Raw genomic sequence first — 25,023 nt, forward strand, 5'->3', positions numbered from 1 at the left:
ACGTCGCTCCGGCACTTCAAAAATTGCAGTACACATAAGGAGCAGTAGCCTACCATGAGCTGTACACATGCTGCGTTTTTTGCATAGCTGTGTCTTTAGTTGTAAGCCCAGTGGCAGTCTGTTCATCTGTCGTATGGTCATACAATAAATCCATCGAAAAGATTAGGATACAGTAGTAAAAGTTCTCTGAGGGTTTAGATAGTTAACTTTAGATTAAGTTATCTCAGTGGGTCTCAAATGGTTTGGTCATCATTTATGTAAACAAGTATTTCCAAGCACACCTTTATATGACCTTTATATGATCATTATCATTAGGTATAGAGAATAACAAGTATGAAATAATTCCAATTCATACTATAGGACAGTAAAACAAAAATACAGTTTAAAAGGAGAGTGATTTGTCAAATATGCAGAAAGAAAAAGTAAATCTGTTTACAGTTCTGTTTCACATGGGTGTTGTTGAGAGATGTATCCAAAGATCTAGTCCCTAATGTTGCTCTCAAAGTGCAGCAGATTGATGCATTTCACTTCAACACTGAAAAGAAAATCAGTAGCTCCACCACCCACTAAAAAAGGGTTACATGGATGGGATTCTAAATACATTTGCACACGTTTAATGTAGCAACCTATGTCCATATGTTTCTGTTTTGGTGGTCGTGCCACAACCGTGCGCGTGCCTGCACGTGCGAGTCATAGGTGCGCTCCTGCACTTATAAAAAAAGCACTACACCCCTGCAGATAGGGGTTACAGTGAGAAGAGAATTCATACTGCCCTGCACTTACAGTTTAGAAAGGCAGAGCCAAAATCAACAGCAGAGCCAAAGCGAAATTAAGCAGTGAATCAATGGAGTGCAGGGTGTGAACGCTGCTGTTTTCAAGGGGAGAACCGCAGTACATCACATAGTGGGAAGACTGAATGTGTGTGTTTTTATGTGTGTTTAGATTCTGCCCTTTGTGCCCCGTAGACAAAGTCTCCTATGACGAGCGTAAATGAAGATAAATAAACTTCAGAGGATGTTAGCAAAGAGGTGATGTTAGCAAAGAGGTGATGCTAGCGTTCATAGCGCAAGCCCTCAGGCTTAATCCCAGTTTGTGAGAGTGACGGAGGCGTCAGAGAGTCTCCAGGGAGGAAACACAAAGATATACAGACGTGAGGCCTACAGAGAGTGCTTGGGAGAGATTTCCTGCACAGAGGATAACTCGGAGATAAGAAACTCATCCAATAATGAGCAGAGAGGTTTGGCAAAGAGCATTGAGAGGAAAGAGTGGAAGAGTAATGATTAGATGGTGTATCGACAAAATCAAATGTTTACCTCCACACACAAACACGTCTCTTTACTTGTTCCATCATTAAAGTCCACATACAGTCCTTGCTCATACAGTAAGCTTGCTCGCTGATAAATGCAGGAGATGGGTGAGTTTGTGAGTTAATCATCTCGGGGTGATAATGTCACAGCCTACAAACAGACATGACAAACTCCCCCCCCCCCCCCCCGAGGCTCTGCAACTGCTGGCCTGCCTCCATATGGGATGTTGTACTGTGTTTGTAAGCGGGAGGATGTATTAGCGTTTTTGTATCGAGATGGATAGTTGCATTACTTTGATCTCCCTTGGCTGAGTCTGCTTGTATTTTTGCGCTCGGTAATGATGCTGCGATGATTATATCTCTCAGACGAGGAAAGTAATGTGAGTGTCACTTTGCAGCGCTGCAGAGTCTGGCTTTGGATTTCACAATATTTTACAGGAGATTAAAAGCAATAAATCAATATACCTGAGTTAAATGAGAAGAAATTCACCAAAACACGTCTGTGCATTAAGTGCAGAGTGGGGTAGAGGAGGCGATTAGTTTAGCATAAGACAATAAGAAGGGTTAAACAGCCTGTCTCTCTCCCTAAATAAAAAAAACCTAATTGTTTACATTTAATCTGTACAAAAAACAGATCTAGTTTAGGGGGGTTTAAAATATTTCACGCCTTTTTGTTCCAGGAAACCAGCAGATAGTCTAACATGTTAGTCTACAGATTTATTTGAAGGGATTTACATTTTGAGTTTAAGACCTGTGGTAAGAAGAGTTTTTTAATATCCATCCATCCATCCATCTTCTCCCGATTATCCGTGGTCGGGTCGCGGGGGTAGCAGTTCCAGCAGAGAGCCCCAAACTTTATTTTCCCTGGCGACATCAACCAGCTCTGACTGGGGGATCCCAAGGCGCTCCCAGGCCAGCAAAGAGATATAATCCCTCCACCTGGTCCTAGGTCTACCCCTTGGTCTCTTCCCAGCTGGACGTGCCTGGAACACCTCCCTAGGGAGGCGCCCAGGTGGCATCCTTACTTGGTGCCCGAACCACCTCAACTGGCTCCTTTCGACTTGAATATGTTATTCTTAATAAACTAAGCTAACCACTGTCTCCAGCTTCTTTGATGACACAACAGTGAAATTAATCTTCTCTTCTATGCAGATAATATGTGAACAAATCTCACGATAGAAGTTAAAACATGTTGAAATTCTACTTTAAGCCTGTATTAACTATTCTAATCGTTGTTGTGTTTTTTATTTTATTTTATTTTCCTTAGAACGAGAGGCTGAACCTGGCAGATATGAGGACCCTAAAGCTCACTCGAGTTCAGCCAAGACGACAGTACAGGACGGTGAGTTCAGGCAACATGACCTTTAACATCGTCTGAGTGGGGAGGTTTTTTTTTTAGGAAGAAACATCTTCAGCCAACATGCAGCCACCATCATGTGCTTGTTGTTACAGCTGATTCGACTTATCTGATTTAATATACTATATGTTTTATTAAGCTATATATATATCTCCTTGCTGAAGTATTTGTCCTGTACTAGTGAGAAACACGGTCAGATAATTAAGGATTACCACGTTGAACGATGAAAAAATACACCCATTGATGTTCCAGACTGAAGCTTTACTTTACACTGAGTTTAAACTATTCTACACTGCTGTTTCATCTGCATATCCCATAAAACAGTGGGTGTAATACAGCAGGGTTTAGCACAATTAGTTCACCACCCAGTCTCAGGTTGTGTGCAGAGATGTCAGTATGGAGCAGAGAGATAAGCCGGGCTCACAGCTGAACCAGATAGAGCCATGACTAATGCACACAGGATGATCAAAGCTAGCCCCGTCACTAACATGGAGCTATTTCAAGGGTTAGCTGCAGTACTAACATCATGGTCTGTTAGTGCAGGCTAATGTGAAATTTGTAATTTCAGACTTAAGTGGGCAGTGATGTACTAGAGGACATATTTCCCTCTCCTGACACATGCATTGTCAGCTCTGGTGTTTGTGCTTGCAGCTGAATTTAACACGCTAACGTGGGCTGAAATCCTGTCTGTAGCTTGAGCTTACCAAGTGTGACGTCGTACACTAAGAAATAGCTTATTCTCAGTAACCAGAAACATAATACATTTGACTTTTGGTCAGTATTGATGCTATCCTTTATGTTTTTAAATTCAAAAGTTGAGAGCGCCGCTTTTATATCTACAGCACGGCATTTATTTAGTTATTTTGGCACTGAGTTTGGTTACTTGAAAATTCAGTCATAAAATGATGATCATCTGAATAAATATTTTACAACTAATGCATGATTAATGTTGATAATTGGTAATTGGTATGGACTTTTAGACATGGCTTGAACCTGGTGTATGCCAGAACAAGGCTCAGGGCTACAGCTGAAATCTTTTGATGAGATAGGAAATGAGGAAATGAAAAACTGAATGGGGAAAAAATTGGAAAATCAAATGCAAATTGAATTGCGAGTAATGCAGACATTGTGTTTAGTTTGATAGGTAATTACAAAACCAATTTCACGTGTTTTTATGTAATTCAATGGGAGATAAGCTGCATGGTAACATACTGTAATCCACAGTATCAAAGCCGAGATAAATCCACAAAAATAATCACAGCCCTATTGTGCTGCTGTGAGTTGCAGAAAAGCGTTTTACATTTGCATGTATTTCAGTCAGTTCACACAGTTGTTGTGTTTGTGGTGAAGGTTAAAACACTGTGAAGCTACTTCTCTTTCAATTTGAGGGAATGCTTCTCTGTAGTAGAAAGCAATTCAGGTATTAAAATATTTAAATAAAAGCAAATTCTTTGAATTCAGAGCGCCTTTCTTGCGAAAAAGTAAAACATGTCAGGCAGTGGGAGCCAAAATTGTCAGCAGCTCAACTAAATGTAAGTGAGTCTCTTGTGGTGACCCCTTATGTGTGATGTGAACAAAAAAAACGTATTATATTTCCTTTTATATGTGTAGCAGTGGCCGCAGAATAAATATATTAATTTAACAGTTTGGTTAAACCACTAAGTCCGACAACGCCACCCCGGGAATTTCACCCAGGGAAATGTGACAAGTTTTAAGTCACTAGGACACACAGGTTCGGTTACTCATGGAACAAGAGACGTGGTTCAATTATCAAAAATAGAACAGTTTATTTGTATACAATAGTAAAAATACAATTTATAAAAACAGTCACACAGGGCTATATCCAAAAGGGAGAACGAACAAGGGGGCTGAGGCTTACCAGTGGGGGAGAGGGTCAACGAATGAGCAGAGGGATCCCACAAAAACAAACTTAAGTCACCCCGGTCACACGTGTTCCACACTCACACAATCACATGGAGAAAATATCCAAAAACCCGGGGGAAGCACAGCACACGGAAAGGGGGAAGCCACCACCTCGGACACCAATACCACCACCTTCAGCTCTCGGTAACTAAAACAGGAAAACAAGGGAAAACACAATAAGTGGGGGACAAAAACACAGAATGACTCAAAATGAAATAAACCAAAATAAGCCGCAATCATGCGGCATAAACAAAACTATGCAAAAAGCAAAGAAAGAAAACCTAAACCAAAACCATTATCATATAAACAAACAATGATTTGACCAAAGATATATCGACACTAATTAAGTATAAAATAAGCCAAAAGAAAAGAAAGAAAATAACAAAAGAAAATAGGAATAAACAAAAATAAACTATTAATGAAAAGGAACAAAATAGTTTAAATTGGTGAAGGAAAGAATAACTAAACAGAAGGAGTTAGCCCAGCAGTCCAGTCACTAAAATACCACTAGGGGAGCGGACCTCTAGTACAGAGTAGGCCACGCTAAACCGGCCCAACCACAGTAGCCAAAAGCGAACAATCTAAGTAGTGTCCAGCAGCACAGGATCGGTAGGGCAGGTGATGATACTGCCGTATAGGCAATGCCAAACCGGACCAGACACGATAGCCAGACGCAGACAATCAACTAGCACTTAGCAGCACACAGGATCAGCAGTACGGGTGATGATGACCCTGCGCCAGAAACCCGTCTCTTTTCGGTGCAGCAAAACAGCAGCGGTTCTTTAAAGCCTTAGCTTGGCCCTAGATTAACAATAAACACACAAGTATAATATTAATGTTCAGGAAAGGTGTGGTGAATGGACTGAACAAATCGCCGTACATACCGATCAGGCAGAGAGGAGAGAGTTTAATGCTCTCTATGTTACGGCTACTTGACGGGCATCGCCAGGAAGATCCTCCGCTATACAAAACAAAACGTGACTACACGTAAGTATGATAAATTGCGAAACTTTACCTGAAGCCAACTATTCTCCTACAACATACCTACGCTCACTCCTGTTCTGAAGTCTTTACACTGGCTTCCTGTGTGTTAAAGAATAGATTTCAAAATACTGCTGCTGGTTTATAAAGCACTGAATGGTTTAGGCCCAAAATACATTTCTGACCTCCTGCTAAATTATGAACCATCCAGATCTCTCAGGTCTTCAGGGACTGGTCAGCTTTCTGTCCCCAGAGTCAGAACTAAACACGGTAAAGCAGCGTTCAGTTATTATGCTCCAAATATCTGGAACAAACTCCGAGAAACCTGCAGGTCCGCTGCAACTCTTACTACTTTTAAATCCAGGCTGAAGACTTTTCTTTTTGTCGCTGCTTTTAATTGAACTATTCATATCTTAGACTGCACTGAAACTTTTATCCATGTATTTTTTCTTTTAATGTTTATTTTATTAGCTTTTATTTTTAATGACTGACTTTAAATGCCTTTTTCTTAATGTCTTTCATTTTTTGTAAAGCACTTTGAATTGCCTTGTGTTGAAAAGTGCTATATAAATAAACTTGCCTTGCCTTGCCTTACGCCGGTGGCGGAAGCAAAACACGGCAAGAACGGAAGTGGGTTGGCCTGGGCACCAGCGAACAAGAGGCCGCCAGCTAGAAGCCTCTGCTCCTTTATAAGGTGCCCCCTGGCGGTGATAGGCTAAAAATAATATGCCTTACAACACTATTTACTGCTCATCCTGCCACATATGGATCATATTGTGAGATTTTGAATTACATTTAACTTTCCATTCTACTAAATTCTACTTTTTGGTGTGAGCCAGTGTGGTGCAGTCGTGTTGCTGGGGGCATAATGTGTAAGATGAGTAAACAGACTCTTTTTTAGAAAACAACCAAAGAAAGAGGAGATTGATGCCCCGGCCACACAAGGACGAAAACGGTCGTTTGCGTTACTGTTTAGTGTCATATAGACCGTTCGGCCACACAAGGACGACCGAATACGGCACTAAACGACTGCGGAAATGATAACGGGTCCCAAGGTGGATAGAACGGCATACGCAACGCTCTGGGGGGTCCAACGGCTCCGTGTGTACGCCCTATACGATAATTTGTTGATAATGATGAGGCAATAGCCCCGCATCTCCCCACCTCTGCTGCTCACCCCCGCGTCAAAGTAAACTGCAAACTGAATTCAGATTATTTATCTTTCTCTCTATATGGATATAAACGCGAGTGAAGTCTAATCTGACTACCTAAACTAGTTATAAATATGTTTATTTTTACTGTCGGCCGGGTCACTCATTACTGGATCAACTGCTGCATGAAACAGACACTGGCGCTGTCCGAAGAGAGGGAGGAAAAAGAGAGGCTCCGTGTATTTTATTATTATATTATATAGAGTCGTTATTCATTTGTTTTAAAGCTCAATCAATAACAAAGAAGACCTTTGACCGGCACTTTTATAATTTTGTCGGAAGATTTAAACTTTAATACACGTTGACTGGCGAAAAACTCTGCCCGGTTTTCTCGGCCCCCACCGCGGAGAATAAACAGAAGGGCAACCATGACAACCATGCTTCTTCGCTGCTTTTGTGGAGGAAGTTACAGCGCCACGTACAGGCTCCTGCATATGTACTGCAGCTTCTCCAGCGGTTGGAGCTAAACGGAGCTGTCTCGTGTGGACAGACACTATCCGGATGACTATTGCGTGTGGACGGAAGGTTTTTTGCGATTGCGTTTGCGTTAATCCTATGCGTTTAGCCGTTTTCGTCCTCGTGTGGCCGGGGCATGAGAAAGTTTTTTTTTAAAAGTATATGAAGTGAATAGGGTCTGGTCATTTCCCCACTTGTCACTACCAAGAGCTTTTGGTAAAAAGATGATCTAATGGACTCGGAGATTTTGTATGTCATAACAGGTATGGCTGCTTGTTTAGCTTTTACATCAAAAATAGTCATTTTCAAATTAATACAACTGTAAATGTGAGTGCAGAATAACAGGAGATAAGAGTAGATGGATGAAGAGTAAAGTTAAAAACACACATACACACACACACACACCCTCACACCCTTCAGCCTCAGATTAATGAATGTCTCAGTCTAGGACAGTGCAAAAACATTTAATTATCCCTGACACTGAAGGTGAGGCGGGAGGCCAGAACTGTCATCCACGTACGTGTGTGTGTGTGTGTGTGTGTGTGTGTGTGTGTGTGTGTGTGTGTGTGTGTGTGTGCGTGTGTGTGCGTGCGTGCACGTGCGTGCGCGTGCGTGCGCGTGCGTGCGTGCGAGAGAGAATTAGTATAAGAGAAAGGACTGCAACATCAAAAGGTGTGAATGAGAAAAAGAATCAGGCTGTAAGTCAAGTGTGTGGCCTTTCAGTAATACCTCACTAGAAATGGACTAAAGGTCAAACTGACACAACGGCCTTGTCTGGCAGCATCGCCTGATCAGTTGAGAGTCGAGGAAAAGTGACTGCTTGTACACGTCTAAAATACAATCTTAAAAGACCTAGTGAATTCAAACCATTCACTCGATACTGTGCCAAAGAACTAGCAAAGGTTGCGTAGATCAGACAATTAGTTTGATGAAATATGATGAACGTTACCACAGAACGCTTGAAATAATTTGACATTTTCCTGATGCACCATATTTGATCTGCTCTTGTCCCGATGAAGACCTTACAGCTGGGTTTCTCTGGCTGTTATGAGGAGCTTGCTGCTTGCTTTGGCTGAACTTCCTTTATTTGTGTTGGTGGACGCAGTTAGAGAGAGTTGTCTGTACATCAGCAACAGTGTGTGTTTCACTGAGTGTTTAACTCATTGTGTGTTACTTCCAACAAAACCATATTCATGCATATTCCATTTCACTTCTGCTCTCGCAGTTCTCCAAGAAGATGACTAGAATCATACACGTACAGCTTTATTAAAACGGTTACAATTAGCAACGTTCACCTGAGATGAATGTCCTCTTGTGGGTGCACGTCATCCTCAAAAGCATCTTTGCTCTTTTGCTTTGAAGCTCTCTTCAAAGAATGTTTGATTATTTGCTTGTTGTACTGTTCCTTTTAAAATGATTTGCAACAACTTCACACAGCATCCTCTTTCAGGGCTTTTCAGAGAAGCGTGTGAGTGTGTTCTTGTGTGTAGTGGCAGTGAAGAATGTTCAGTGTGTAAGTGATAGTCGATAGCCTTCCTCCCTCTCAAGATATTTTTCTCCCGTAAGCCACTGAGGATCCTTCTCTGACATTCACACTGACACAGCCTGTTTGTCTTCTCTATTCCAGTTACATCCACAATAATATCATTTTCTCGTGTTTTCAATAATTAATCTTATGGATGGTGAGTCCGCTCTATCACTTCTCCTCCCTGAGGCCCTCTCTCTGCTCTCATCCCTCCATCATTCCTCGCTGTCATCCATCGCTCCGGTGCCTCTCGTAGGCCGAACAGTCAGACCCCGAGGAGTGTTCGCAAACGGAGAGATAAGGTTTATATCCTCCTGATCCGTTTGTCTTTGTGTTTTCTCTCTCTCTATCTCTTGTTTATTTTCTCTGTAGCCCCCTAGGTGAAAGACAAGCAAACCCTTTTTAATTAGTTTATCAAAGCCTGAAAGTGATACTCATTTTTCTAATAGCTGTCAGGAATCTGTCCTCTGGGAATGGTTGCTGAAAATCCTGTTTATTTAATTTCAAATGTGTTTATTTGCTATTAGAAACAGTGGCTAGGGAGAGCAGACAATGGAGAGCAATGGAGCACGGTGTCGATAAAGGAGCACACCCACCCACCCTTACACACAGATTACGAAAGCGCCCCATTGACCCATGTCCAATTAATTTGAGGTCACCCTCTTCTCTGTGACAGGGCTTGTTGGCCTCATCTTTTGGACTCAGACTATCTTTATTATCCAATCACTGCACTCCACCCTGGCCTCCGTCCAGTATTAGAGGACAGAGGAAGTATTTTATCTTACCCTTCTCTTCTAGAACCACGTTTTTACCGTTTCTTATGGCACATTAAACGTAAAAGAAGGAGAGAACCATTCTGAAAGAGACAAAACGTGAATGAGAGGGGAAATTCACTGCCAACCTTAATTATAATGAAATGATACAGCTTCAAGTATAATGGGCTTCTCTGCCAGGAATCATCTTTTTGCAGCAGTTGAATGGCTAAGAGTTATGATAAGTGTTGGATCATCCAGGAAATGAGAAGAATTATAAGGAAGTCTTTTTTTTGCATGCTATAAACAATATGTGCAGCTTGCCTTAATGAACAAAAGTGTTATGTGGCAGCGACACTGACACCATATTACATGTATCATTAATCAGAGACTAATTCTACACGCCCCTTGTGTGTTCAATTGCACATTGAAATCCTTGGCAGTTTCCCACTAAGATTATCCATTTAAATTAAGGTTGTTAAGCAAACAAGCCGTCTGATTTAATGTGATACAACTTTCAGTCTTCACTACAACTTTCCTCAGTAGTCAAAGACAATATTGTTGGACCTGCAACTCAATGTGTTTTGTGAGACTGGCCTTTCAAGTGTAGGCATCAGTTAATCTGCAATGGAGAATTTTTTTAATGCCAAAATCAAATGTCCAGTGTTTGAAATCTTGACATCTGCCCGGAATTCAATCACTGCTGCATCAGAAATGAAACACGTTTTGATTATTTTGTATTAAATATGTTATTTCTAGAGAAGCATTAAGCGTAATATGAATGGGTTTCTTATGCTGACAGTTTTTTTCTAGCTCTCCTCTGAATGGCTGTGTTTGCTCTGTGGCTCCATGCAGGCTGTTATCTGTGGACTTAGAGCAAGAGAGGAAGTCAATACATGAAGCTACTCCATCCACAGTTAGGGAAATGGACACAATATGTGTTGTGTACAGAGAGCAGTGTAACTGTGGAATTGGCAGAAGGCAGAATGCTGGGTTAATTGTAACACTGACGTCTACACGCACAGATAAAGATATGATTGCTGGGACATACTGTAAGTATGATGTTGAGTGGTGACTTGTAAGATTTTCTTCAAACATATACATTCACAAATCTCTCTACATGTACAAAGAGAGCTTATAGACCAGGCCATTCTTTCCCATAAGCTTGATGAAAATGGTCTTGATTTTCATGATCAGCCAGATTAATCTTTTGTCAGAGTCTTTTTTCACCAAGAAGCAACACAGCCTTTTGATTTCAGCTAGGAATATATTTTCTTTTATGTACTTGCTGCTTGCTGAGCATGCGCTACCAGCCATGCCGTATATTGATTTTCCCCCAGTGTATAAAAGCAGATCTGACCAGATGGTAGCTAAGATTCTGCTGGGTTTGCAGCAGCGCTTTCAAACCATGCTGCAACACAGCAGTGAAACTGCCATGAAGTGTCAATGTCAACAGATTTGAACTAGTCTGATTGTAAAATTCTCACATGTCTGCATTGTACATCAGTCCTAAAAAACACGTGTTACAACATGACCTTTCTAGTGTTATTGTGTGTACTGTACATAGAATGTGGATCATTCTACTTTAACATAAATGTATTTAGATATACATTCATTTAAAGGTATGGTTCATTTAAAGAAACCGAGCACAGGCAGAGCACTCAAGCTGTTTGGCATCAGCTGCTTCATTCATGTTTTACCTCCGTGGGTCTCTACTCTCATCAGTTATCAATCTAATGGAGGCACTGGATCTAATATTCAGCCAACGTGTGAATCCATCACAGTCGATCACTTTTATTCTTGTTAAAGCGTTTTCTATAAGTGTGTTGTGTGTTAATGGTGTGAGTAGTGCTAAATACAATTTGAAGTTCAGGTTCTCCAAGTTAAATCCTCAATGCTGCTCAGGTTCTTTGAGAGCTTCATTAAAAAAGATTTTCCATTGAATAGTAATTTTCTATAAATGGAAATAAAAAACGACTACCAGCCCCAAACTGTTATGTAAGACATCAAGAAGTGTACATTTTCCAACTTGAGGATATTTCCTTCCATTTGTTAATGATCTGCTGTTGTCTTGTGCCCTCGCCACCCTCAGTCTCAGCTTGGATCTGTCTGACCTCCACAGACGGGTAACCCAGCACTCAGGGTTAACAGGCGACCTTACAGACAGCCAAGGACAATGGCTGCACACAATTGGTGGTGGTGTATGTGTGCAGAACTGTTGCTCTTGCTCACACACCGTAGCTGTAAGATTATAGAAAACAAACACGACTTGTTCCTCCCTGTTTTTTTTTTCATCCAAACCAATTTTAAATCACTGCGTCTTCACAGCTTCTCCATTAAGCAGGATCTGATGAAGAATCATTATACTTCACGCACACACACACAAATCATTTATACTTGTACTTTTGGCGACTTCTTATCAGCCGCAGACAACCTTGTTCATTTGCATAGATCAATCATATTATAAGGTAAAAGCTGTGGTTTTGAGTGTGAAAATTAGTTTTGCTTGGCTCTTTAGAAAACGCAGATATGCAGTAAGGCAAGTAAAGTTGTTGACTTATTCTCACACACACAGTTAGGGATAAGAATAAGATTAGAAAGAAGAGAGGGGAATGAAAGGACATGAGAGACCCGTATTGAGGAAAATGGAAGAGTGTGCTGCAGTGCTCCTGTATTACAATTGATCGGCTGGTTTAACCACCAACTCTGCTCACTGGAGCTTTAAATAGATGGATAAAACTCTCTTCTACCCTTCACTCTTTTCTCTCCTCTTTATGTTCCTCCCGTCATTTTTGCTCTTCTCGTTTCTCCTCTATTTCCCCTCTCTTCTTTCTTCTCCTTATTGCTTTTCTTCTTCTCTTACTATTTTCTCCTCTCCTCCTATAGATGCCATTAATATTTAAATCACGTCAGCAGAGAACGATTTCGTTCGATTAACTTTTTTTTTTAAGCCCGTGTCACACTGTCCCGAAATTGACACCAGATGGACACACGATAAAGGAAATGTTCAAATTCGGCTATGATCGTGACAACATCGGGCCATTCGTGAGGGCATCTTAAGCCATCGTATGACCGCCGGTGGAGTTTCTCAGGCTCCGGCAGCAACTTCGTGAGCGGCAACTTTGTAAGGCACTCGTGAGGGCATCTTGTCAAGTCGTGTCATCTTCGTGTTATCATCGGTGCCATCGGTGCATTCGCCCTCACTCTGATCGAGGCGAATGCCCGATGGCACCGATGATAACAAGATGCCCTCACGTTGGACTTACGAAGGGCAAAATTGACACACAAATTAAACATGGAAATGAACCTTCGCAAGGTCCTTCGGCAATTTTTTGGCATGTCAAAGATTTTGCCACCGCTCACGAAGTTGCTGCCGGAGCCTGAGAAACTCCACCGGCGGTCATACGATGGCTTAAGATGCCCTCACGAATGGCCCGATGTTGCTACGATCACAGCCGAATTTGAATATTTCCTTTATCGTGTGTCCATCTGGTTGTTTTATTGCACAACAAAATCATGTAAACATATTATGTAAATAACCCAATTTGTGTTCTGTGAAACTGAAAAGGATATAATGTTTTGAAGGCGAGTTGTTGTTGCTATGGAAACAACATGACGGAGAAAACTTAATATCTTCTACATATAAAGACGGAGAAAGTAAAGAACAAAGTCTGAAAATATCAGTACAGTATTATAGTACTGTAACATAATTGTTTTTCTTACTTTCGTTGCAGTTGTATGTCTTAAATGTAATGTAAATGTTGCCTTCGTGTGTGGTTCGAGGCCATCTTCGTGCGAAATTCACAATTCCATATTCGTGTGTCCATCGGGTGTGAATTTCGGGACAGTGTGACACGGGCTTTACTGTTTACGATACATTTCTGTCTATTATCACATACATGTGATACTCTGGGTACTTGTGTGCCATTATAAAGTTGCTCTTTAGTTTGTGTCCGATTTCCAATTTGTCTCTGAGTTAAGGTCACTCACTAATCCTAAATTGTCCTCCAATCCTGTTAACCGGATACGAGCCTCCTTTTCCCCGATTCCTACTCTCCTCTCTTTCTTCATCTCTCATTTACGCACGGAGATAAAGTCATTTTCCAGCAAAGTGAAGTTGCAGCGCTGATAGATGGAGGTGAAGACATTCCCAAATAAGCAGGCAATAGAAATACAGAGCCGACAGCTATCAAGAGGAAGGTTAAATATCATGGTTCTGCATTCTTGGGGGATATGAGAGGAGCATGCAGGCTTGTGATGCGTTTTTTGTATCTGTGTATGTGTTTCACAGATTGTAAGGAAACAGGTGTGTTGCTCATTTATGACGGATGTGTGCACTGTATCTCTTCTCATGAGACTATCTACACGTCACTTTACCATCTTTATCGTGTGTGTTCATTCCCAAAGATAAAGAAAGCTCTACCATATCCTGAGACACCTCCAGATATGTTCAGAGTTATGTATGGTAAGATCTGGTATGTGTAGGTGTTCATCCATTCTTATAGATGGTTGTTGATATTACAGAGTAACTGTGAGGGGAAACAAGAAAACCGACATAGTGTTTGACTCTCTGGCTGATTTAACGCTGAAAACCCAGCATGTCGTCTGCAGCACAGTGTGTGGGATCAGGACAGAAACGAGTTGATGTTCGCAGCAGACACCAGCTGTGGCTCAAACATAACCCATTAGGCCCCTAATGGAGACAAGGCCAGTCCCGTTTAATGGTGTTCGTAGACTTGTACAAGGCAAGGCTTTGATCTGTACTCTGCACTGTGTTAATTAACTTACTGAATTTAGTTTTTAGTTTTCACCATTTTCCCTCATTTCAAATCCATTTTGTCTTTCATCATAATTTTCATAAATTGTTTTCATTTGGCTGATTTTGTTCATTGAGAGGGCTCTTTCTGGTAAATCCTTTGTGATGTACTGGGGCAACACAACCTCCAGTCTAAGTGCCTGATTTTGGCCCTTCTCTCACTTCATTTGAATAATGACATTTAAAATTGAACCTCGCCTCCAATCATCTGTCAAGCCTTCTTAGACCTCTTTAACTCTTCCTCGTAACTTTCTCTTAGTTTATCATTGCATTTAGCTGACGCTTTTATCCAAAGTGCATTCAACCAAGAAGATACAAACTTGAAGAAAACAGAATCATATAAGTACATCAGGTTTCATAGAGACAAAACATTTCAAGTGCTACTCAACTGGCTTTAGATACAGTAAGCCAGTCCTTTATTAGTGTAATTGTTAGCAATTATTTGTTAGTAATTCTATTGCTCGAAGTGGAGTCGAAAGAGATGAGTTTTCAGTCTGCGCTGGAAAATGTGTAAGCTTTCTGCTGTCCTATCATAATCACAGACCATGTTTCGTGCTTAATTGCATCAATATAAAAAGTTTGATTAATGTGTCGTTCAAATGGACTCACCATGGATCCCAAACTCCCCAAACTAAATCTGTGCAACTCCAATATGATCACACTTCTTCGGTCTACTATTGCAGAGAAGCTGCCTTAGATAGAGTCACAAGATCCGTCTTCATCCCTCTCCTTACCCACTGACCCCCTTACAGGTCCCAGCAATCTAACAGAGTGCAGAGGACGAGCCTTCCTCAACGCAAAGCCCTCCTGATATCCACAATCGGAACTCTAGGATTGGGATTGTTGCCTCTCACCAACGCCTGTCTTAACACTTTACTCTAGCAACAACAAATACATGCTTCATCCCTCTTCCACACCTCATTGGTCATATATGAAATCACAGAACCTCCGCCCCTTCAGAGCCAGGTCTTATTTCCCCCTGTGTCGGCTCTCTCTGTGGAGCAGGCACAGCTTATCATTCTTTGCATCCCTGTTTCCACAGGCTTCACAAAATCCCCACATCCTTTTCATCCCAATCCACAGCCAGCACAGCCTCTGCTCCTTCCAGTATTTCTCAACGCACAGCAACCAAGAGCCCCACAGGTGACATTGGGGGCCCCACCACTGGCTGACCAAGCTGGGTCTATGGTCTATACCCACCCACTAGTTTCTCTCCCTTTTCCCCCTCCTATACCCAAAATTTGACATCAGCATTTATATTTCTGACTATTTCTGCATCTTCTTTTCCCATCTGGACTCCTATCTCAGCCTACAGTATATGAGCCACGTACCAAATACATCAGCTCCATGTATGTATACATTAAGTTGAAGGATTTGTAACCAAAATATCTAATTGGGTTATTATGACTGGTATTGAAATCGGGAAATGCATCACAATATTGCATGGAAAGTTCATTTTACATCATTATTCTGAATGTTTTCTGTAGAATACGATTTGGAACTCCACAATACTTAGCTCAGAATGGTTTCTAGGCCCATGTTTAACATTTAATGAATACTGATGGCTCATAATTGACTCGTAACTTATCTTGAGACACACCTCCCACGAGCCCTCCCTCCCGTCCTTCACTAATCCGTCCCTGAATGACCAACACAAACAGCTTCCTCCTCCACGTTCGTCTCCTTTCTCACATCCGTCCTCAGCACCTTCCTCCACATACAATGCGTACTCGTTTCATTAAACACACATCGTTGTGTTTTTTCTTTTTTTGCTGAGGATAAAGCTTACGTTTATTTTTCTGTCAATGTGTCTTCTCCACCTCCTACACCTCCTGCTTTTTTTTTGTCTGTCTGTCAAAGGGAAGTGGATTTGTGCTGTTAGCCAAGTGGGAAATGATCTGCTGCTTTGTTCTTTTCTCATTCTGGACAGCTGTGCCTGGCTGCCAAAGTAATAATGTCACTGCAGAGATTGATTTGGAAGAAGATGGGGTCACCGCTCAGAGAAAATAGTCCTCATTAAGCAGCTCACACCGCGGAAAACTCAACATTTACTGTCTTCTTGCTTCAGTTAGTGGACCGTAATAATCTGCCAACAAACAGCTTGATGTGTTGCTGCATCAACTCTCATTTGCAGAACTACATTGTGCTGACTCACGTGCTGTGCATGTTTCCACCAAACGTATTGAGCAGCTCATAAATTAAGTTTGTCCCTGATCCCTCCCTGTAGGTCCAGATGCCACCAAAGACCCCTGTCTGAAGGTGCGCTGCCCCCGCCACAAGGTGTGTGTCAGCCACGACTACCAGACAGCCATCTGCACCAATCACAAGCACCCAACTCACAGGTAAGGACCACAAGTGTGACTATTATGGGTTTACCTAGTTTCGTCTGCTTTGGCTCAGAAGGTAATGCAGCACTGAATGAAAATTAAGTAATGAATTATTAAGAGTGTATAACAATTTTAAAGCTTTAAAATTATACTTTGGAGTGGTTAAAGAGAGCCCAAAACATAAAATGAGGGTTCATTCTAAATATGTGCTATCTTATAAAGAAAACTGTTGAGTTTGTGACTTTCTCTATCATTAAATATTGAATTACTATCAAGCTACATGTCTGTAAAATGATTATGCAGAGTTGAACTTATAAATGTAATAATTAGACAAATGACACCCATCAGAATCATGCAATCAAGTAGCATGTTGTGCTTTTTGTGTTAGCAGTGTCAAAGAGTCCGCTCTCAACACCAATTAATTGTAATCAAACTTTCCGTCTGCTCTCTGGACTCTTTCAGCAACCAATTTGTCATGTTGTCAATTTTAAGGTTTTTCAATTTTACAGCTCGAGAAGCATTTTCCCCAAAAGAGATTTTATGTTTTTTTTGTATTCTTTCTTGGGTTTAATTGATTTCCTCAAGTCATTACCTCCGAAGATGCTTGTTTTGAATGCTTTTCTTTGCATTGCCTTAATTACTTGTCCTATTTGCTGCTTAATATTTCAAATTATTCAGTATTTCCCCAACAACATCACTCACTGGAGCTTTGGAGCATGGTATTATTTTATCTGTGTGTTAGATTAGTTTAGATAATTAGCATAACTCAGATCAAGTATCCTCTCAGGGGCACATTTAACTTTGTTGCTTTCAAAATATTTGCAGCTGACAATTGAGCGGCCCGACCAAGCAAGGAGGCAGAGGCAGAGAGTTCAAATATAACCCGGTGTGGGCATTTATTTCTCATGTGCACATAGTCACCAGCCTCAATATGACTGTCCTCCCTGAACACAGTCAGCAGCCACAAGGATCTCCCACACACTTCCTACAAAACAGGAAACACAGAGCCTAAATACCCACACTAATTAACCCAACCAGACACAGGTGAGGGGGGAGGAGACAACACAGAAAAGACGGGAAGGGGAACACTTTTCAAACACAAACATGATAACTGAACAGAATAACACGGTGGTAACTTGTACAATTAATGCATCTTTACATCATGACCTTTACACGCTAAAACATATCATTTGCACTAGGGATGGGAACGATTAATCGAATATTCGAAATTATTCAGGTATTCGAATAATTATTCATGTTGTGGAATATGAGTTATGAATATATATATATATTTTTTTTTGGGAGTGATGCCTAAGTTGATTACATATTATCAAATTGATTAATTCAATGTATATATATACGACTGTGCCATAGCTAAATGTGTTAGGTGACGTCTCAAGATGTGTTTTGCTCCGCTCACCGGTCCCTCACAGCGGGCAGAGCTGCAGGTGCTGATCTCTCTCTCTCGCATCCGGTTATACTTCACTCGCATTTATGTCCAAATCCATCAGATCTAGCTAGTTCTAGCTAATGATATGGCTGCTGCCCCTCCTTACACGCAGATCACGCAGACTCAAACCTCATCTTAGGCCCAAATGTGGCGCAAATGAGCTCCGCAGCCATTGCGAGGTTCCGGTGTTGCAGTATAACTTGAGTCATGACAACTGGCGACATTCTATTATTTTCGTCATAGGAATCCGGGGCGTGTACATTGAGGACCCATTGTTGACTTACCAGGAAATAAACATGTCGATCGACTCGTTTGTCGTTTACGTTCATCTTTTGCTATATCTGCCTTCCTACGATCACTTTGATGCACATTCAGTACTCGTATGTGAGGTTGTGGGTGAGAGGAGGATATCGTGACGCTTACAGGGAGGTATCAAACATTACAAAGTAGGTGACTGTGTGGATGCCTGTTCAAAACATTGCAAACTTGAATAAATCATTTAAATGATATATTTGTGTCCGACTTTCATTTGTACATCATTCTTAATGTGATGTATAGTAGCTTTGATAGCTGTCCATACCTTCAGACAGCCTAAAAGTAAAACACAAGTTGTTTATTCACAGCCCGAACGCTCATCGAGATGACTGGATCACTCATGACAAGTTGTGATAAGCCCCGATTAAATTGTGATATAAAATTCTGTTTTTTTTTAATGAAATACCTGTATCCCTCTCATCACAACAAGACTCTGTGCAGGAAAAACAATTACATACATGAAAATAACCTTGATGCATCGGAATGAAACACACAAACTATCTTCCGTGGCTATAGTGATATGTCACAGTAACGGTCAACCACAGAAAAGTAAGTCCAGTGGGGCATAAGTTGAATACATATATAACATTTGTACATTGTTCTTAATGTGATCTGTATAGTAGCTTTGATAGCGGTCATACCTTCAGACAGCCTAAAAGTAAAACACAAGTTGTTTATTCGCAGCCCGAAAGCAGCAACGAGATGACTGGATCATCTGCAGTGTTGGGCAAGTTACTTCCAAAATGTAATACAATTACTTATTACTGTCTTTTTTAAGTAATAGCCTACGTTACATTACAATATTACTGTCTCTTAAATGTAATGAGTTACACTACTTTTATATTAGCCTACTTTTGAGTTACTTTACCAAAAGAGCATCAGGACTGTTTGAGGCATATGATAGCTATGTGATTAACATGATGATTCAGCATATGGAGATAGACATATGACAAGCATGATCATTTCTGACGTGGAGCTAATCTGAAGTAAACATTGAATACTGCTTTATATTCCTCCATCTTGTGACTGTGTAACTCCCTCTCTTGGATATCAGCATGTGAAGGACACTGTTCAGGAACTAGTTGATGCTCTGTATGTGACGACTACTTCCATTCTGGAGAGGATCACAGATACATGGGTCCTGAGGTTGAAGCTCAAGCCTGTGACGAGTGAGATTGTTCTAACAATTTCCAATAAAGGTTATTCTGAAACATAACTATCACTGTTATCTTTCCTTCTATAACGGTAGTGTAGGCCAAGAAAAACTTTGCATTGCATAATATTTAAACTTACATTCAGGCACTATAAATGAAGCCAAAAATATGTCAAGTTGGGGCTTAGCCCACCAAAAAGTGCATAGTTGCAACTTAGGCAGTTAAGCATTTTATATCAGTGGGTCCTCATGGTGCAACACGGAAGGCAGACAGAATTGCTAAGACACAGGTGTCACATGAAATGTAAATGTTCTGGAAAGTTCCTTATACAGCTTCAGCCTTTTTTATCTCATGAAGTCCCTAAGTGACACACCCTGAACAGTCTAGTGGGTCATGGTCCTTGTCATTTGCTTTTGTGTTCCCATAACAACATGTCCAAGATGTCCATGTGCCAGGCTAACACATGTGACAGAACTAGCTACATTTGGAAAGGTTTTTTGTTGCTAAAGTTAACATTCAAGCCATTTAAGAATAAAAATGCTTACATGCCATTTGTTAAACATTAAGCTGTCTTCGGCTCTTTTCGGCTGTAACAAATGTAAATGTCCCCTCTGTGGGACGAATAAAGGTATTCTGATTACATTTAACCTGTTGTGGAAACATTTCTTGATTAAATTGATATGAAACAAATGCCATAAATATTGCTGTGACACTGGTGTCACATCGGGACTTTAGCCCTAAACATTCACAGTAAACCCAGAGTGACATATATGCACAATTAGAAATAAGATTATGATCTGATCAGTTAATTTAGCTGATTCAATTATATTTAGTTAACATATTCTTTATTCTTCAATTCAAAGTATGTTCAAACAAATGTAAACCAAAAAATCATCCTCGTTAATTAAGTTATAAATAAGAGTTACTTTACCATTGAAGCGCAGATATTTGACACTAGGGGGGGTTACTTGTCAGAAATGTGTTCTAGGTGGTCTATTTAGTCTAAATGACGTTCCCCTTAATTTCCCCAAAAGTAGAAATGGGTCTGGGTTCTTATGGGTTAAATGTATAGGCTTAAAGGCATAATAGAACTACTGTATATAATATATATTCAACTTGTGCCCCGCTGGACTTACTTTTCTGTGGTTGACCGTTACTGTGACATATCACTATAGCACGGAAGATAGTTTGTGTGTTTCATTCCCATGCATCAAGGTTATTTTCATATAGCCTAATTGTTTTTCCTGCACAGTATAGAGTCTTGTTGTGATGAGAGGGATACAGGTATTTCATTAAAAAAACGTGCTCCCTGGAGAATAGCTAAAGAATTTATATCACAATTTAATCGGAGCTGATCACAACTTGTCATGAGTGATCCAGTCATCTCGATGAGCGTTCGGGCTGTGATTGATTGATTGATTGATTGAAAAGTTTATTAACAGCTTGTATATTGGGTACAGTACAGTACAGCTCAAAACATACAATTGTTAAGGGGATGCAGACCAGAGAAAGACTTTCGTCTTGTTTACATCAGGGTCCCCCATTTCCAATTCATCATGTCATTTAAGACATATAAGACATATTTGACATACAGATGGCTTATTTACAATTTACATACAGGTGGTTTTTTTACATACAGATTGCTTATTTACAATTTTCATTTTAGATTTCGTTCTAATACATCCTAACCGGACATTTAAGACATACCAAGTCTACAGATATACAGTTAGTAACAGAGTCTAAAATGCGAGTATATACATCAGGGGTGCCCAACCTTTTTTGAACCGAGAGCTACTTTTAAAGTTGCCAGTCTGCCGAGATCTACCAGTCCAAATAGAGAGGCGTAGCCATTACTGACAGCCGACTACCAGGTAAATACACACTTCTACTTGTATAAAACTGACCTTTGTACGATTAATACTTCATAAAATACTGCAGATCCTTTATCTTACCTCTTTCTAATCTACACACATACAAGTATTTAACTGAAGTTACACAACAGTGTTGTTGATACAGAGTTGGAATTTATTCACACGTCACATACTACAGTGGGTAATGTTTTCAAGAAACATTGAACAGTACTGCCACATATGATACTGGAAAAAAAGAAAAGACTCTGAACCCTTTCTTTGCCATTATATAAAAATAGTGTTGCTACAAAAGTATAAATGAGGCTTACTAATAAGACAACTCAGATCTGAAGCTACACAGGAATCTGCTGCCAAAGTGCAATAAAAAAGACAAAATTAATAGAATCAAACCCTTTTTTTGTTGCATTTTAGTAGATTATAAAAATAAATGCCTTTAAAAAATAGGATGCAAGCAACACTAGTTTCTTAACCTGAATTGATAATAGACTATAATCAATTTAAGTTTGCATTCTTATACCATTTTGTACAATAATTATAATGAATAAATTCAAACAAACTAAAACTTACAGCAGATTAATAACGGTATCTAACTTGAGTTTTTATTATATCAAAAACCTGTTGAAATGCTACTGTTATTTTTACTGTCCCCAAAAAGCTCATCGGCAGCCTCCATGAATGCTTCTTTCACAACTTCGCCGTCTTTGAAAGACTTCATGTGTTTCGCAAGAACGTGACTGACACGATAAGATGCTATGGTAGCAGCCTTGCTCTTGTTGTTGGGCCTGGTGAAAATGGACTGCTGTGCATGTAGCTGTCCTTTCAGGCCCCTCCCCTTTTGGAGCGTAGGGCAGAATTAGGAGGGAATTCCGTCTCGGAGCGTTTGTGCACTGTTTTGAAATGCCGCTCCTAAATTACCCTTCTTCGATAAAGCCACGCTCGCATTGCAGATGAGACAGATGGACTTTGAATTGGAATAGATACAAAAATAATCATCCTCCCACTCGGAGTGAGAATTAGGCCAATATATGTTTTTGCTTCTGCCATTTGCGGTCTTGTGTGTGTGCGGACTGTCACTCCTGTTGACACGAACAACGTTAGCAAACTAGTGCACACTGCCCACTGCTCACCAGCCACGCCGGCCAGCCACACATGGGGTCACGCCGGCCAATCACAAAGCTTTGATGCGTTCAAGTGCATTATTCTGGCACAGGAAGTTATGTTACAGGACATTAACGATAAAACAGAATATTGTTGTTCTATTTTTAGACACATCTCGCGATCGACTGGGAATCTCCCCACGATCGACCGGTCGATCGCGATCGACTGGTTGGGCACCCCTGATATACATAGATGGGGGGGGGGGGGGGGAAGCTGTCCATTGAACGACAGGTTGAGATTTGTACCATTACCGGGGCCAGTTTTGCAATGCTCTCCCCCGAAGGTGCTCTTTAAGAGAGGTTTTGAAGGTAAGTATAGTTTTACTTTCCTTTACAGTTGTGGGAAGAGCGTTCCACCTTGATGTGGCATAATTGCGAAACGTGTATTCCCCCTTTTTTGTGCCAAATCTGGGTTTCACATGATTTGTGGAGCTCCCTCTGGTGTTATGATCATGGTATTCCTTGACCTTTGGGAAGAATTTTGACATGTACATGGGTACCATAGAGGTGTAGTGGATCTTGTAGACCAGGCCCATTGCAAGTAGCTGTACTCTGTCGTCTACTCTAAGCCATCCTAGGTTGTCAAAGTGGGAAGAGGTGAGGTGGGTTCTAGATGAAAGGTCAAGCAGTAGTCTGACCAGTTTATTTTGCGATGTTTGAAGTTTTATTTTTAGCGCCTTGGAGGTGCTATGGTACCATGACGTGCAAGCATAGTCATAGTACCCTTGAATGAGTGCTCCTGCCAGAGTTTTCAGGGTGTTTTTGTTTACCAGAGAGGAGATCCGGTATAGGAATCTAGTTCTTTGATTGACTTTTTTTATTACATTGGATGCCATTTTGTCACAGGAGAGGTTTGCCTCAAGAATAGATCCTAGGTATGTAATTTCCTTCTTACTTGTGACAATAATGTCGCCCACTGCAACTGAGAAGTCGTCGGATTTGCTGAGATTATGTTTCGAACCGAAGAGAATGGACTCTGTTTTACCCAGTGTTATGGAAATAATTATCATAAGACGCCAATTAGTAACATACAGGACAAACCTCGATGTCTGTTTACCTTCTTTAAGGACACAGGCGGCTTAGCCAATAATGTTATTGTTCCCATTCTGTGACCGGTCAATACTGGGATACAGATGGTCTGTGTTGTGGGTACACTGGGACACTTCCTTCTCTGTATTTGTGGACTCCAAGGTAAAATCTTCGAGGTCATAAGTGTCCGAGGCAAGTAGCTCTGTGTTCCCACACTGTTTAGGCTATCTCCTCAAATATGTTGTTTACTCTCTGCGAAACCAGTTAGATGGGCTGGCAAGAGAGAGGCTCTCCAGAATTGACGTGGCAACTCTACCGTGGAGTCAGAACCTCTGACTCTTGGATTTGTGATGTGAATACTCTGGTACCAACTCCAAATAAATCACAGTGGTTTGACATCAAAGCTCCGACTCTTCCCGTGTCTCCTTCCTGAGTCGGTGACTCCACTGCATGCTACACAGAAGTTTCCTCTACACCCAGGTGTAATGATAATTTATTATCGGCGAGCCAGGTGCAGATTCTGCCGAGCTCGGAGCTGAGGGTTTTTTCAACCTGCAACCTGTTCCTGTCAGAGACCAGCAGGGCTGAGTCGTCCGCGAACAGGAACAAGTTGCAGTCACATGCTGATGACATGTCATTTACATAAATTAGGAACAGTAACGGACCTAATATGCTTCCTTGTGGAACACCACAGCTCACTGGGAGGGGGGGGGGGACAGAGTACCGTTTACCTCCACCATCTGTTCTCTCCCCTCCAGGTAGGATTGCATCCAGCTCACCGATAGTTTATCAAAACCAATTGCTTTTAGCTTGTCAATCAGAATGGGGTGATTGACAGTGTCGAAAGCCTTTTGTAGGTCCAGCATCACCATGCCGCAGTACTTGCCCTCGTCCACCTCTTGTTTGATGTGGTCGCTCAAATAAAGAAGGCATGTGTCAGTGGAGTGGGATGTTCTAAAGCCAGATTGAAATTCATAGATTAGTTTATTTTCCGCGAGGTACTTTTCGACCTGTTCATATACTATTTTTTCCATGACTTTCGAGATGGAGGTAAGTATAGAGACAGGGCGGTAGTTGCCTGGGTCCAATTTGCTGCCCTTTTTGTGCAGGGGGGTTACTCTTGCAATTTTGAAGTCTTTGGGTACTTTTCCCTGTTTTATGGAGAGGTTAATTATGTGAGCTATGACTGGTGAGATGGCGGTTGCTGTGTCTCTGAGGAATTTGGAGGGGATATTGTCGTGGCCAGTGGCCTTGTTAGGTTGGAGGGCGCTCAGTTTAATGAGTACCTCTGCTGTTGTTACCCTTGCTAGACTGAAATCATCTTTGCGTACCCCTAGGTTTTTGTAGTAGGTCATGATGTGATCTACTCCAAAAAGCCCTGAGTGGGAGGGTA

At 41.1% G+C, this 25,023-nt stretch overlaps 1 protein-coding gene across 4 annotated transcripts in view; it reads left to right on the forward strand.

The window, feature by feature from the left end:
• Positions 1 to 25,023, forward strand: part of spock1 (SPARC (osteonectin), cwcv and kazal like domains proteoglycan 1) — a 116,390-nt gene that overhangs the window by 59,226 nt on the left and 32,141 nt on the right. For all 4 annotated transcript variants that reach the window (XM_034231001.1, XM_034231002.1, XM_034231000.1 and 1 more), the window contains 2 exons: positions 2,574 to 2,648; positions 16,555 to 16,669. In XM_034231001.1, the coding sequence (XP_034086892.1) occupies positions 2,574 to 2,648; positions 16,555 to 16,669 (190 nt within the window). The remainder of the gene's footprint in view (positions 1 to 2,573; positions 2,649 to 16,554; positions 16,670 to 25,023) is intronic.

Source organism: Gymnodraco acuticeps, unplaced genomic scaffold (assembly GCF_902827175.1).
Source record: "Gymnodraco acuticeps unplaced genomic scaffold, fGymAcu1.1, whole genome shotgun sequence".
Lineage (NCBI taxonomy): Eukaryota > Metazoa > Chordata > Actinopteri > Perciformes > Bathydraconidae > Gymnodraco > Gymnodraco acuticeps.